Source organism: Prunus dulcis, chromosome 5 (genome assembly GCF_902201215.1).
Source record: "Prunus dulcis chromosome 5, ALMONDv2, whole genome shotgun sequence".
NCBI lineage: Eukaryota > Viridiplantae > Streptophyta > Magnoliopsida > Rosales > Rosaceae > Prunus > Prunus dulcis.
In genome coordinates, this window is record NC_047654.1 from 4,275,300 (window position 1) to 4,289,932 (window position 14,633).

A 14,633-nucleotide genomic window follows, 5' to 3' on the forward strand; every position below is an offset into this window, starting at 1 on the left:
GCATCTCATGAAGATGCCTATTTTCAACTTTCCCATGTTCCAACACTTCAAATATTAACACCAAAAGATGTGTATTTCAATGGCTGATTAGCATCACACTCACACAAAATCTAATAGCATAAGAAACAAGCACATGCCCATTCATTTCAATTAATAACTCCATTTCCTAATATCAGCAAGTGGGTCCATCGAATAGTAAGCTAATCTTACAATTCAGAACAACCATGTCAACCAAGAGCGTAGGTACTGGTAATTTAGTAACACAACTTCCATTAATACTAGAAGAATTTAATAACCTGTCTACACACCCAGCCACTAAAATTGTAAGGCTAAAATCTGAAATATGCAAAGATCAATTAAAAACTACAATAATACCATTATAAATGATCAATTAAAAACAAGTAGTCCACTTGATAATTCACAAAGCCACAGCTCATAAATTAGGCATTGAATGAATCCCTAAATTAGAATTTCTAAAATTAACCCCCAAGTTCTAAATGCCCAACCGAATCTCTAATTCCTAAATCCCTAAAGTAGAATTTAGAAAGAAAAAAAAATTGAAATTGAATGACATGAAGAAGAAGAGAACCAGAGAAGTAGGTGGTTTAGGTTAGGAGGAGTACTGAAATTTGAAGATGGAAAAGAAGAGGACTTACAATTGGAGAGCAAAGGAAAGAAGGCTGGAGCGGCGCCATGAATGCCCCTACTGTTGCAATAATAAGAAAGGGGGATCAACGAATTTATAACAGACAGAGAGTACAAAACCAATATCAGAACTCACCACTGTGGAGAACAACAACGGGGGTCACAACTGTGGCTTGGCTGTGGAGTCTCGATAGTGGCTTCGCGGTGGAGGTCGACGACGGAGGTCGTGAGTTGCGGCGGCTTGGATAGGGTCAAACTAGGGTTCCGAATTTGAGGAGAGCTGGATTATGAAGATGGATGGGTGGAGAACGGGATTGGACAGTAGCGAGATGGCTGGCGAGCTGGAGCTGAGGCAAGATTTGGGAGAGTGCGAGAGAGGATAGGAATTAGGAGAACTCGGGCATCAAAAAATGAATTTTTGAGGTGATAAAGTGTCAATAATAAAAAAAGACTCAAAACCCTCTGTTGTGTCTGTGTTGGTTGCAAGATATTTGCCGAATGAATTTTGGTTCTTTGATAACCACAAACCGGAGATGGCGAGAGAGAGAGAGAGAGAGAGAGAGAGAAGAACATATTGCAGAGTGGGTGGCTTGCGGGGAAGGAGGGTTAACCAGGATGAAAGAGCGTGCTGTGCACTTTCGAATTGCCTCTTTGGGTATGGGTAATTTCAACCCGGTTTTACCAAAAAGACAACATTGAAAATTCACCATTGGATTTTATCCGATGGCTCTTAGATACCCCTCAAATACACCCCTTATAACTTTCCACTCATTATAGAAGCTCCCAAAAATTTTTAGAGAGTAGAAATAGCTTATAAAATTTGGACCCCTTTTAGTTTTCTATAGATTTTGCACTGGGCTACAGCCCACTTGAGCCTGTGAACAGTATGCTGGGAAATAGTACATGAGATAAAACTTTTTTCTAAATTTCTTTAAATAGATAAGAAATGAAGTTCTCAAATTTCAATTTAGATATACAGTGATGAATGATGACAGTCTCACTTTTAAAACAGGTTGATATATTCACAAAACAAAATATTAATATTTAAAAAAAAAAAAAAAACTGTGTCTCTGTATTCTCACTCGTATTAGGATGAGGCTTTTGCTGCCAACCATCCATCCAAGATAAAACGACATCTCCAAACTCTGCCCTTTTTATTTTGATATTAGCCTTGGAGTTTGAGAGATAACCAGACATACACATAGAGATAACGCAGGCAGAGAAACATGGCACTGAGAATGTGGGCTTCTTCTACAGCCAATGCACTCAGAATCTCTAGTGCCTCCAAAGCCCACCTCTCCCCTGCATTTTCTTTTTCCAGATGCTTTTCTTCTGGTAATAAACACTCCTCTCTTCAACTTAATACTCTATTTCAAGTTAATGGGTTCTTAGTTTCTTTTACATTTGTATGAACTGGTGACAAATTCAGCAGTTTGTAGGGTTACAGATTATAGAATGGCCTAGCTTTTCACCAATGCATGCATATTTTTCATTTTTAATGCTGTATTTTGGTTCCAATGTTCTTCTTGAGTGGTTTGGGTAACATTCAAGTTTTTAAAGTTATGCAAATGATTTGGATTTATTATTTATTATTTATTGGTTATTGCTGCTAAGTTGAAAAGAATTGTAATTTTGGGAGTGATGTTGGATTTGCAGTTCTGGAAGGGTTGAAGTATGCATCTTCACATGAGTGGGTGAAGCATGAAGGCTCAGTTGCAACAATTGGTATCACTGATCATGCTCAGGTTAATAATAAATAATATACACATCTCCATTTCCACTTGTCTGTGAAAAAAAAGAAAAGAAAAAAGAAGTTAATTTGGTCCAAAAAATTCCCTATTGGACCTGAAGTTTGAAATAGCCCAGAGAGTGAGTGATGTAGGTGAAGTTTTGTTTCAGGACCATCTTGGAGAAGTTGTGTTTGTTGAGCTGCCAGAAGCTGGTCGCTCAGTCTCTGCAGGTGTCGGCTTTGGAGCTGTGGAGAGTGTCAAAGCAACCAGTGATATAAATTCCCCAATTTCTGGTGATGTTGTTGAGGTTAACTCAAAGCTTACTGAATCACCTGGTTTGGTAATTAATCTTCCTTTCCACCTTTACACTTTTTACCAAAAACAAAGCTACTCTTCTTTCAAATGCATGTTATAATTGACCGGTTGTGTACTGTCTGATAGTTTGACATGTTATATTGTTAAACCGTTAATTTGAACCGATGCCATTATTTAAACTGTACACAAGTAGACAGTTTTTATTTATTTAATAAATTTAACTTTCTTTGGGTGTGTTCTATATTGAAGATCAATTCAAGCCCATATGAAGATGGATGGATGATCAAGATTAAGCCCAAGAATCCATCAGAATTAGAATCCTTGTTGGGTGCTAAAGAATACACGAAGTTTTGCGAGGAAGAAGATGCCGCCCACTAGAATTTGAACATGCCGGTCCCAATGATCTTGAACTAACTGGTTTTCAGCTGTTTAAGGTTTGATGTTTCATAAGTTGTTGTCATATATTATGAAAGTACTCCGGGCTGTAGGTTCAATTTGCTTTGCTTAATTATGTCCCTTTCTGTTGTACTATGTATCATCTCTCCACCTTTTGTCTGTACTTCATGTGAATTAAGGTTCATACGAATGTTTTTGGACAAAAAAAAGAATTAAGGTTCATTTCACATCGATGGCTATTAGTCTTCACATTTCTCACACTATATAACTAATAACTATTTGATTTAGTGACACTGAATATCCATTATTTTGAAGTAGGTCTCGAGTTAAAATATAATGAAAAGCAAATATGCAAAAAGTCTAAACCTGTCCTTAACAATTCCAAAGGGACAAAAAATGGAGAAGGGTTATACTGATGACGATGGAAGCTTCTTAATTTTTGCAAGGCAATTGTCTTTAGGACTTGCATGAGGTAAGTATCTCACTCCACATGCCGGATTGAGTCGTTCAAGCCTGCACTCGAAAACATCAAAGGTCAAAGACTATCTATTATATTTACAGCTTAACAAGCATTTCGTTTTTTGCCATCCATATGTAAGGTCATTTTTATATAAAGCAGGGATGTGCATAATTCGAAATGACTAGAGACAAAGCACTGTTGACATTTAAGTTCTTTTGAAACTAAACAAAAGCATACGTGTTGTTAATGGATTTTCAAATGTTACGGTCTCGGAACTTGTACCTAAGTGACAATTTGGCCATTTCATTGATATGATTGTCAATGTAAAAGATAGAATCGTTAATTCCTGTACAAATCACCACTAAAACGACCTACTTATTTTGACGGCTACATTGACAATTAGTTACAAATTCAGGGAGCATTGCTATTAAAATCCCTACAGTTAACATTTGCTTAAACCAAATTTACAATACAATACAACTCTTTGATTTGATATCTTACCTTCTATATATATGCCATTTCTATTGGACATACAACTAAAGCTCTTAGATTTGAAATCTCACCTTTCATACAAGTCATTCCATTTGGACCTACAAATTTAAAATGAGGATTCAAATCCTACATCTTTTAAATCCAAATGTCCAAATGGAACCTTACAGATTATATTCATGACTTTGAAGTTAGTTGTTTCAAAGAAAAATGGAAATAAAGAACAAATGGAAAGCAAGGAAACTCACTCATAGTGAAGGAGAAAATAATGAAGAAATATAGAAATTTCAAGCTTGGTCAAATCACTTCCAGGGCATAGCCTACTTCCTATTCCAAAGGGAATGAAAGTCCCTGCCTTGCCTTTATTTTCCTACAAAAACAAAATAAACAGTAAAAAATCCCACATCTTGTATCACATACATATGCTATTAAAAATTACATTCAATTTTGTGCATTTTCTTGCTTACATTCCATCTTGAGGGATTAAACTCCTTTGGATCCGGATAATATTCTGGGTTCAAATGAACACCTCTGTACCACATCATTACTTTCCAGCCCTTTGGTATTGTGTAACCTTGGAGGCACAGCATCTTATAATAAGTTTTCTTCTGTACAAGAAACAGATGAAACAAGAAAGGGAGAAAGTAGAGAAATTTACCAGAGACGTTGGCATCAGTTGCAGCCTCCCGATAGCCATACAATGAGACGTTAACCACGCGCAGTGTTTCATTGATTACCTATTGTCAAAATATGTTACTCCAATGTCTATTAGCTGTATGGATAGTTGAAGTTCAAATATGAGGGCAAGATTTGGGTATCAAAGAAAAATAAATCACCCTCCCTTTGTGCAGCATTTGAAATTAGTAGTCTCACTTTGAGCAAGAGTTTGCATTGTACCTAGAATTATTTCTAGGATTCAATAGAACTTCTTGTACTTATGATGATAAATCAATATTTTGCAATCCCCCCAAGAAAAGAGTAGGCATTTGCTATAACATAAAATATCCTCAGGGTGTTAAAATTAGACACAGAAAACATACCTTAGATAGATATTCCATCTGTTTAGTTCCTTTAAAGTTCAATCCCTCTTCTGGTGATGATTCCCTTTTAAGAATCTCCACTTGCTCTGCCTGAAACATTATAACATCTAGAAATTGGCTTCCAAAAATTTGAAACAAAATTGGGAAAATTTAACCCAAAAAATGGAAGACAATTTTTAGTTCTGCAGCATGAAGACTAGTAAGAATGTTCAAATGCATAAAACCAGTATTGATATGCACCCACCTTGGCTTTTTGGTAGTATTCTGGATGTTCATTTAAGAAGAGAGTAGCCCACAAAGTAGCATGGGCTGTAGATTCATATCCAGCATTCAAGTACATGAGAATTATGTCTATTATCTCCTCATCATCTAATGTCTTACCATTCTCATCTTCAACTTCCATTAACAAATCCATCAAATCTGTTCTTTCCCGTGACAGATTATTCTCTTTTCTTGCCCTTCTTCCATCTACAACATCTTGAATAATCATAGCCATCTTTTTCCGAGCCTGATACATGCAAGAATGTCATTATCAAGTCCAGTTTGAAAGGAAAAAAATAAATTAACTCAAATGAAGAAATCTAAATAGTATAATCTGACCTTGAGGGCTTTATAAAAAGCGAAGCCAGGAAGGTTTATGGCCATGGCTCTTAGTCCATGATTGAGAATAGCATATTCTTTCTCCATGGTCTCCATCATTGGACCAGTCTCACAGCTCAGGAAAATAAACATGATTATTTTAAAAGTTATCTTCCTAATCTCAGTCAAGAACTCAATAGGCCTCTCTGTTTTGGCCAATTCATCCAATGAACTTACTATGGCATCCTTAATGTACTCATGGTACATAGACAATGCCTTGTGACCGCTGATCGGGGCTGCTGTCAGCCTGCGAAGGCGCTTGTGTTCCTCTTCAGAAAGGCTCATAAATGATTTCCTTCCCATTAAATCGGAAGTTGATTTTGGCCAACCAGTCTTAAATTGTAAACTATCCATCAGGACCTGCCTACATGTTTCAGGTGCTGTAACAATTATGGTTGGCTTTCCAAACAAATAGGCCTTGTAAATTCCTGTGCTGCCATACCTGGTACCAACAGAAAAGTTTAGCATATATTTCTTATCAGATAGTTTCAACTTTGAGTTACAATGGGGGAGAGAGAGAGAGAGAGAGACCTTTTGACATAGTTGGAGATGAAAGAATCAGGATCATCAGATTTTAAAGCCTTGAGGAAAGACAAGGTGTTGCCAAGGAAAGGCCAGCCCATGTCACCTGGAGGCAGAGTCTTCTGCCTTTCTTCCAATCTGCTCACAAAATACCACTCATTTGCTCTCCTTAGGATCAAAAGCAAGGCACCAAACCCACCAATTGAAGCTGTGAAAACCAGACTCCAGAAACCCAATTCCATTTTCCACTTTACTTGGATTTACAGGCTTTTAGACAAGTGACTGATGGAGCTAACACCAACCTTTTATCTTAATAGACATTTTGGAGTCAAGTTTGGGTTTTGCATGTAGAATTTGACGTTATGCTCTCTGAAATACCAAAGCATCTCTCAACAGTATCTTTGAATGACAACAAAAAAATTATGAATAAACCTAAAAGGATCATGCACACACAGAATTTGACCATACTATGTAATTAAGATTATAAAACGAAAAAGTGAGATCCCCTATTTTAGCTTACTATACCCTACCTTCTTATTAATTAAATGAGAAGAAATATTTATGCTTTTGTAAACAACCATTGAGAACAAATGCCACTAAAAATGTAACACAAGTTATTTATTTATTATTATTTTTTTATTTTGATACATATGATATGCTACTTTAATTTAATCCAAACCACGGGAAAGGAGATATGAAATCGGGTGCAAAGTGGAGAGCACATCCGCTCAAGCCAACTTGGAAAAGTAAAATTAAAGTAATTTGCATTTATCAAAAGAAAGAATGCATTTACCAAAAAAAAAAAAAAAAGCAGAGAGAGAAGATCAAACTCATTTCTTTACCTCAATTGACAAACACAATCCTAGAATACATTATCCATGAATTTAAATGAAGCAAGTTTACATCCCATAAATAAAAAAGCCCACGAGCTCCACGAGTAAATATTTATTATTATACCAAAGGAAGCAAGTTTTGGCCTTATATTTTCAGGTTATGTAGATGGCGATGGAAGCTTCTTTATTTTTGCAAGGCAATTGTCTCTAGGAGTTGTATGAGGTAAGTATTTCACTCCACATCCTGGATTGACTAGTTCAAGCCTGCACTCAGAAAGTACAAAGCTCAGAAACAATGTAAGGAAGCACTGTCACTGTGTGACACATGAACATAGATAAAATAATAGTATATGACTAGGACATTGCAATTGAAAGAACTTAAAAAATAAGGGACATCATAATTTGAAATTATTAGAAACAATGTACAGTTGAAATTTAAGTTCTTTTGAAACTATACAATTGCATATATGTTGTCAATGGATTTTTAATTGTTATGGCCCCTCAATTTGTACTCGAGTTTTATTTTGGTCATTCAATCCAAATTTGAACTTTTGACATCCTCCAATTATGTCAGCTTGGATTTGAAATCTCACCTTCCACACATTTCATTCCATTTTGACTACATATGAATTTAAAATAAGGGATATAAATCCTACATCTTATAAATCCAAATGTCCAAGTGGAACCTTACTGATTATATTCATGACTTTGAAGTCAGTTGTTTCAAAGAAATGTGGAAAGAAAGAACAAATGGAAAGCAAGGAAACTCACTCGTAATAAAGGAGAAAATAGTGAAGAAATACATAAATTTCAAGCTTGGTCAAATCACTTCCAGGGCATAGCCTACTTCCTATTCCAAAGGGAATGAAAGTCCCTGCCTTGCCTTTATTTTCCTACAAAAACAAAATAAACAATAAAAAATCCCACATCTTGTATCACATACATTTGCTATTAAAAATTACATTAAATTATGTGCATTTTCTTGCTTACATTCCATCTTGAGGGATTAAACTCCTTTGGATCCGGATAATATTCTGGGTTCAAATGAACACTTCTGTACCACATCATTACTTTCCAGCCCTTTGGTATTGTGTAACCTTGAAAGCAGATCATCTTCTAGTAAGTTTCTTTCTGTACAAGAAACAGTTGAAACAAGAAAGGGAAAGTAGAGAAATTTACCAGCGACGTTCGCATCAGTTGTAGCCTCCCGGTAGCTATATAATGAGATGTTAACAACGCGCAGTGTTTCGTCGATGACCTATATTGTCGAAATATGTTATGTATTACTTACATTTCTATTAGCTGTAGAGCTAGTTGAAGTTCAAATCTGAGGGCATGATTTGGGTATCAGAGGAAAATAAATCCCCCTCTCTAGGATTCAATAACCACAGAAAACATACCTTGGATAGATATTCCATCTGTTTAGTTTCTTTAAAGTCCAATCCCTCTTCTGGTGATGATGCCCTTTTCAGAATCTCCATTTGCTCTGCCTGAAACATCACAACATCTAGAAATTAGCTTCCAAAAGTTTGAAAAGAAACCAAGATAAGATAGAAACTGCAGGAAAACATGCAGTTGAGTTTTACACTAACAATTTCTTTACAAGTACAACACTTTGGAAGAATTAACAAAACAGACCAACAAATTTAACCCCAAAAAAGAGACAGTTATCAGTTTTGGAAAATGAAGACTAGTAAAAATGTTCAAAATGCATCAAACCAGTTTTGATATGAACCCCACCTTGGCTTTTTTGTAGTATTCTGGATGTTCATGTAAGAAGAGAATAGCCCACAATGTGGCATGGGCTGAAGATTCATGTCCTGCATTCAAGTACATGAGAATTATGTCTATTATCTCCTCATTATCTAATGTTTTACCATTCTCATCTTCAGCTTCCATTAACAAATCCATCAAATCTGTTCTTTCCCGTGATAGATTATTCACTTTTCTTGCCCTTCTTTGATCTACAACATCTTGAATAATCTTAGCCATCTTTTTTCGAGCCTGATACATGCAAGAATGTCATTATCAAGTCCAGTTTGAAAGATAAAAAAGAAATTAACTCAAATGAAGAAATCTATTTAGTATAATCTGACCTTAAGCGCTTTATGAAAAGCGAAGCCAGGAAGGTTTATGGCCATGGCTCTTAGTCCATGATTGAGAATAGCATATTCTTTCTCCATGGTCTCCATCATTGGACCAGTCTCACAGCTCAAGAAAATAAACATGATTATTTTGAAAGTTATCTTCCTAATCTCAGACAAGAACTCAATGGGCCTGTTTGCTTTGGCCAATTCATCCAATGAACTTACTGTGACATGCTTAATGTACTCATGATACATAGACAATGCCTTGTGACCACTGATCGGGGCTGCGGTCAGCCTGCGAAGGCGCTTGTGTTCCTCTTCAGGAAGGGTCACAAATGATTTCCTTCCCATTAACTCAGCAGTCGCTTTTGGCCAACCAGTCTTAAATTGTAAACTATCCATCAAGACCTGCCTACATGTTTCAGGTGCTGTAGCAATTATGGTTGGCTTTCCAAACAAATAGGCCTTGTAAATTCCTGTGCTGCCATACCTGGTACCAACAGAAAAGTTAAGAATATACTCGATTTCTCATCAAATTGCTTCAACTTTGAGTTACAATGGGAGGAGAGAGAGAGAGAGAGAGAGAGACCTTTTGACACAGTTTGAGATGAAAGAATCAGGATCATCAGATTTTAAAGCCTTGAGGAAAGACAAGGTGTTGCCAATGAAAGGCCAGCCCATGTCACCTGGAGGTAGAGTGTTCTGCTTTTCTCCCAATCTGTTTACAAAGTACCACTCATTTGCTCTCTTTAGGATCAAAAGTACAGCACCAAACCCACCAATTGAAGCTGTTAAAACCAAACTCCAGAAACCCAACACCATTTTCGTCTTTCCTTGGATTTACAGGCCTTTAGACAACAAGTGACTGACGTTTGGGTTTTGCTTGCTTATGTAGTACCAGTTTTTATGAATATTTTGGTGACATGTCATAGAAAGAAAATATTTAATTCACAAAAAAATATTAAATGTGATGAATGAACCTAAAAGGATCATGCACAGAATGTGTACCATACTATGTGATTAAGATTATAAAAGGAAAAACTGATCCCCTATATTAGCTTACTATACCCTACCTACCTTCCTATTACTTAAAATGACAAGAAATATTTGTGCTTTTGTAAACAACCATTACAAATGCCTCTAAATAAGTAACGCAAAGTCAACGGGTCTAGCCAGTGAAAAGGGGTATTGACTTGCATACCAGAAGTCCTAGATTCGAACCCCACGACATCTTAGTTGTGTGTGTATGAAAAACTCTTCTCCCTCACTCAAAAAAAAAAAAAAAAAAGAAACACAAGTTATTTTTTGTACTAGTTTGGACCATTATATCTGTAAGCTTTCAAGGATTGAGAAGCAATTTGGTTGCTCAAAATAAATTTACTTTATTTAAATATTTATGCATTGAATCCTGATAACATTTTAATTAAGATTTTAATATCTCTTCCATCTCATTAATTGTTTTATTATTTCTCTAAAAAATATTTATTTAATTCTCTCCCTTTCCTATTTGACTCTTTTTTCCCCCTTTTCCCTCTTTGTTCCTTCTACGTCTCATTGCTCTGTCTTTCCTCTCCATTCATCCCTTCTGCATCTTACAATTTTCCATAAGCCATTATTATTTTTCCTTTTTAAGAATCTGCAGGGGGGTTTGGTATCCTATTCAAATAGGGAACTGAAAAATTTTGATTTTTCTTAAAAACAAGGAGTTCTCAAATCTATTTTTAAGGAGTACTGTTATTTCCACACACCTGTCCTATTTCCCCACCCACCTTATTTTCAAAATTTTGTAGACAAATTTATCAATTTGTAAAATAACTTCTAAGAACTATCTAATTTTTAGACACATGTTCAATAACTAAAAAAACAAAAACTAATTATTTAAAAAATAAAAAATAAAAGCCCAACAGCCACCAAATCTCCCTCACCCACCTCTCCATTTGTAAATCTCCCTCTTTCTCTCTTCACCCACTATCTGTCTTATCTTCCCCACGCACCCATCCACCCTCCCCCTCCTTTTTTTTCCTTATTTCTCTCATCCGAATTAATTCTTTATTTTTCTTTCGTTTGTTATTTGGTATGGTTTTAGGTTGAATAGCTCAAAAGGGTTATTGGGTTTTGGATTGGCAGGGAGTTGAAGGCTAGCATGCTTTCAATGAAAGCAAGGGCATGCTGTAGGGACTTGGGACTAAGGGGTGTCTTTCGGGATTTATTTAGAATTGTGATTGAAGAAGAATAAGAAGAGGTCGCTGGGTTTTGGTTGAATTAATAATGAAAGAGTATTTTAGGAATAAAGATGGGTAGAAAAATAGGATTGTTTTTTTTTGAATTTACATAGTGGGTGGGAACATAGGACAATGGGGTGGAAATAGCAGCACTCTTTTTAAGATTCAAAAACTTGTTCGGTATACAACTTGAAAACTGTTTTCAAATCTTAAAAATTTGAGAACTTGTTTTGATGAATTCTTGAAAACATTTTTTTTTCAAATTACATTTTTGCCCTTAGGATAGGGGTATTTTGGTCACTGTTTGTTCAAAAATGAATTTGGGAAATTGAGTTTCATCGTTGCATGGTGCTCGTTGATGCGAGTTCGTAGACAGGCAACAGGCTCAATTCCAACTCAAAACGAAGAAGTTATGATCAACGAAGTGCAGTGGCACAACCGTAATTTTTGCAAAGTGAAATTCTAAAAACCTCAGAGCATCCACAATAGGCTTCCTAAACCACCTATGTAGACAAATTTTAGGGAGTAATTGGAAAAATACAACTCTAACCATACTCCATATCCACCTCCTAAAATAGGGAGACTTTTGGTAGCTCCTAAATATGAGGAGAGAGAAATGACTCCTAGTGGCTTTGTATAATTTAATGAATATTTCAAACTTCTAATTAATGCTAACTATTTTTATATTATTTTTTAATAGAGATAGACCAATTAAAAAAGAGTTATAGCATTTATGACTTCTTTAACTAGAGAGCATGATTGGAGTTTAAATTTCATAGAGAGCTCCTAAAATATAACCAAAAAAATAGAGAGCATGATTGTGGATGCCCTCAGTTAGCTCTCTCTCTCTCTCTCTCTCTCTCTCTATATATATATATATATATATATATATATCTCTCACGTGTGAACCATGGCGCCTCCACATCCAGCCCATTTTTCTGTATCATCTGACTCCGTTGCCACCGCAACCTTCACGAAAAACACTCCTCACATCCGCCTCTACAAACCCATAAAAGATCCGATCCGATTAACCATATGATAGCTCAAATTTTCAGTTGAAAAAACATCCCAAAAATTACCCTGTTGATGCAGGACTTTCTCAGTTCAGTCCGACCATCTCCAACCACCTTTGGCTAGGGTGCCTTCATGAAAAAGTTTCCCCAACCTCTCTTCTATCTTTTCCCCCAAAGATTCGGCCCTATACCTTGTGGGAAAACCCAAACTAATGTCAGAGAAATCAATGGTTTTCTCATCAGAAAACCTTAAAATTCAGCCACCTCTAGTCACTTTTGGCCGTCAACTCAGGTATAAAGAAAACCTTAAACCCAACCCGATTATCATTGCAATGTTGATTATGCTAGAAATGTAAGTTTGGAAATCTTAGGTAGAGAGAAAGAGATGAGAGAGAGAGAGAGAGAGAGAGAGAGAGAGAGAGAGAGAGAGAGAGAGAGAGGTGTGGAGAGGAGGAGGAGAGATAGACATACGGAACAGGGAGGAGAGATAGACATATGGAACAAGGAGGAGAGATAGAGAAAGCGTGGAGAAAGGGAGGAGAGAGACACGGTGGGTTGTTAGAAAAAAACTATAAAAACAGATGTTTTTTGTTTTTAATAATTGTGGTGTTTTGAGTTGTTCTTGAGTTTGAATTTTTAAAATAGGGCTACCAAACAGATTTTCTTTGTTTTGGACTCAAATTCTGTTTTTGAGTTTAAAATTTTGGATTCAAGTTGAATATCAAACAGGCCTAACCAGCTAAGCTTCTCCTTCTTAAAATTATATTTTTATCACATAATAATTTTTTTTTCAATACACATTTGTTACAAAGATTCTGAGTATATAGTTAAAACAAAAACATAGCATATGAGAAATTTCCTGAATTTAAATAACTAACATAAATACATTCCAACCAACAATGTCCAATATTAGGACTTGTTTGTCTGGGTGAGAACAAAAAGTCATTAAAAATGAATTTTATCCCAGAATAAACATGTAATGAAAATAAAGATATGGTTAACCAAAGAAAGCAATTGAGTGAAGATGGCATCTTGTGGAGAGGTAGTGTAATAACTCAAACCTAAATTAATATTTAATTATTAAATTATTAAGAAGAAAAGACAATTTTGCCCTTGGAATAAATTATTAAAGAAAAGTTGACTTTTTGACTTAGAAAGAATTTGACACTTCCACACACACCGTTGCGTAGAGCACGACAAAACGAGTGTGTAGACACGAAGTGGGCTCGAATCGGAGCTTTAACAAAGAAAATACGGTTAAAAAACTCTGAGGGGCAAAACGGTAATTTGAAAAAAAATCAGATTTTAAAACCTCATTCTCTTTCGCTTCTCCCTCAGTCTCTCTTCCCTCCCTCTCCTGATGACCTCTCTTCCGTCGCCCTCCAAACCCTCATAACTACCGTCACCGGCCACCCCAAGCAGCAAGACCGGAGCCAAAATGACCGGCCAAGCCTCGCCGTCAGCTTCAGCCAACCTCAACGCCAGCCGCCGCCGTTATCCCGTCGGAAAACCACGAAAACCGCCAATTTTTGTGTGAAACTTCACGGCCGTCTATCTCCGTCGTCCAGCCACCATTTCCGACGATCTAGGTATGGATTCTGAACCTCTCGACCTGTTCTAGTTGCATGTTGGGTAGGATTCAATCGATTCTTAGCGTAGGTAGTTCAATTTGAGAATTGAAATTCGGTCGATTTTGGGATCTCGATTCTGGCCACTTCCGGTCAGTTTTTGAGGTAGGTCCAAGAACAAAAGTGGCTCCAAATAGGGTGTTATACCTAGAGTAGGAGTTTGGAGCAGTGGTTTTGAGATTTTCCTGTAATACTTAATCGCTTTGGAAACCCAGCGTTGCCGGCGCGTGGGGCGGCGCGTGGGTAAGGGTAGTGAAGTTGCACTGTGTCTCGATGAGATCCTTAGGTTGTTCACGAGCGCATAGGAATTTACGGATCTCGATTTGGATACCGTTTGAGCCTCGAACGGATTGTTGCATATTGTACGATTTCCGAGTTCAACATTGTTGAGCCATTGGATCGTAATCTTTTTCAGATATACTACTCTAGACAATTTCAGAATCGTTTAGGATTCGACGGATTGTGAATTAGAGTCCCGGATACTCCGAAATCGCGAACCCTAGGGCTAGGGTTTAGAAATCGTGCGATTGTACGATCGTGACCAGTCCGACCGTCCGATCGAGATCAAACCCTCGGGACATGTGTCCTAGGTATATTGGAACTTCTAGAGGCTT

At 36.7% G+C, this 14,633-nt stretch overlaps 3 protein-coding genes across 3 annotated transcripts; 1 reads left to right on the forward strand and 2 right to left on the reverse strand.

Annotated features, from left to right (window-relative positions):
* Positions 1 to 1,691: 1,691 nt before the first annotated feature.
* Positions 1,692 to 3,317, forward strand: LOC117627846 (glycine cleavage system H protein, mitochondrial). Its single transcript, XM_034360111.1, has 4 exons — positions 1,692 to 1,980; positions 2,302 to 2,390; positions 2,545 to 2,715; positions 2,940 to 3,317. The coding sequence occupies exons 1-4, from the start codon at positions 1,872 to 1,874 to the stop codon at positions 3,066 to 3,068; spliced, it is 498 nt and encodes a 165-aa protein (XP_034216002.1). The 5' UTR covers positions 1,692 to 1,871; the 3' UTR covers positions 3,069 to 3,317.
* Positions 3,318 to 3,493: 176 nt separating this feature from the next.
* LOC117628494 (ent-kaurenoic acid oxidase 2-like) lies at positions 3,494 to 6,478 on the reverse strand. The gene is made up of 8 exons (XM_034360968.1): positions 6,246 to 6,478; positions 5,676 to 6,156; positions 5,320 to 5,583; positions 5,076 to 5,165; positions 4,694 to 4,772; positions 4,503 to 4,609; positions 4,284 to 4,405; positions 3,494 to 3,599 (listed from the first exon to the last, which is right to left on the reverse strand). Exons 1-8 carry the CDS (start codon positions 6,476 to 6,478, stop codon positions 3,494 to 3,496), a joined length of 1,482 nt encoding a protein of 493 aa, XP_034216859.1.
* A 749-nt stretch (positions 6,479 to 7,227) lies between these two features.
* Positions 7,228 to 9,978, reverse strand: LOC117627601 (ent-kaurenoic acid oxidase 2-like). The gene is made up of 8 exons (XM_034359759.1): positions 9,746 to 9,978; positions 9,166 to 9,646; positions 8,810 to 9,073; positions 8,470 to 8,559; positions 8,249 to 8,327; positions 8,060 to 8,166; positions 7,841 to 7,962; positions 7,228 to 7,333 (listed from the first exon to the last, which is right to left on the reverse strand). The coding sequence occupies exons 1-8, from the start codon at positions 9,976 to 9,978 to the stop codon at positions 7,228 to 7,230; spliced, it is 1,482 nt and encodes a 493-aa protein (XP_034215650.1).
* Between the last annotated feature and the right edge of the window lie 4,655 nt (positions 9,979 to 14,633).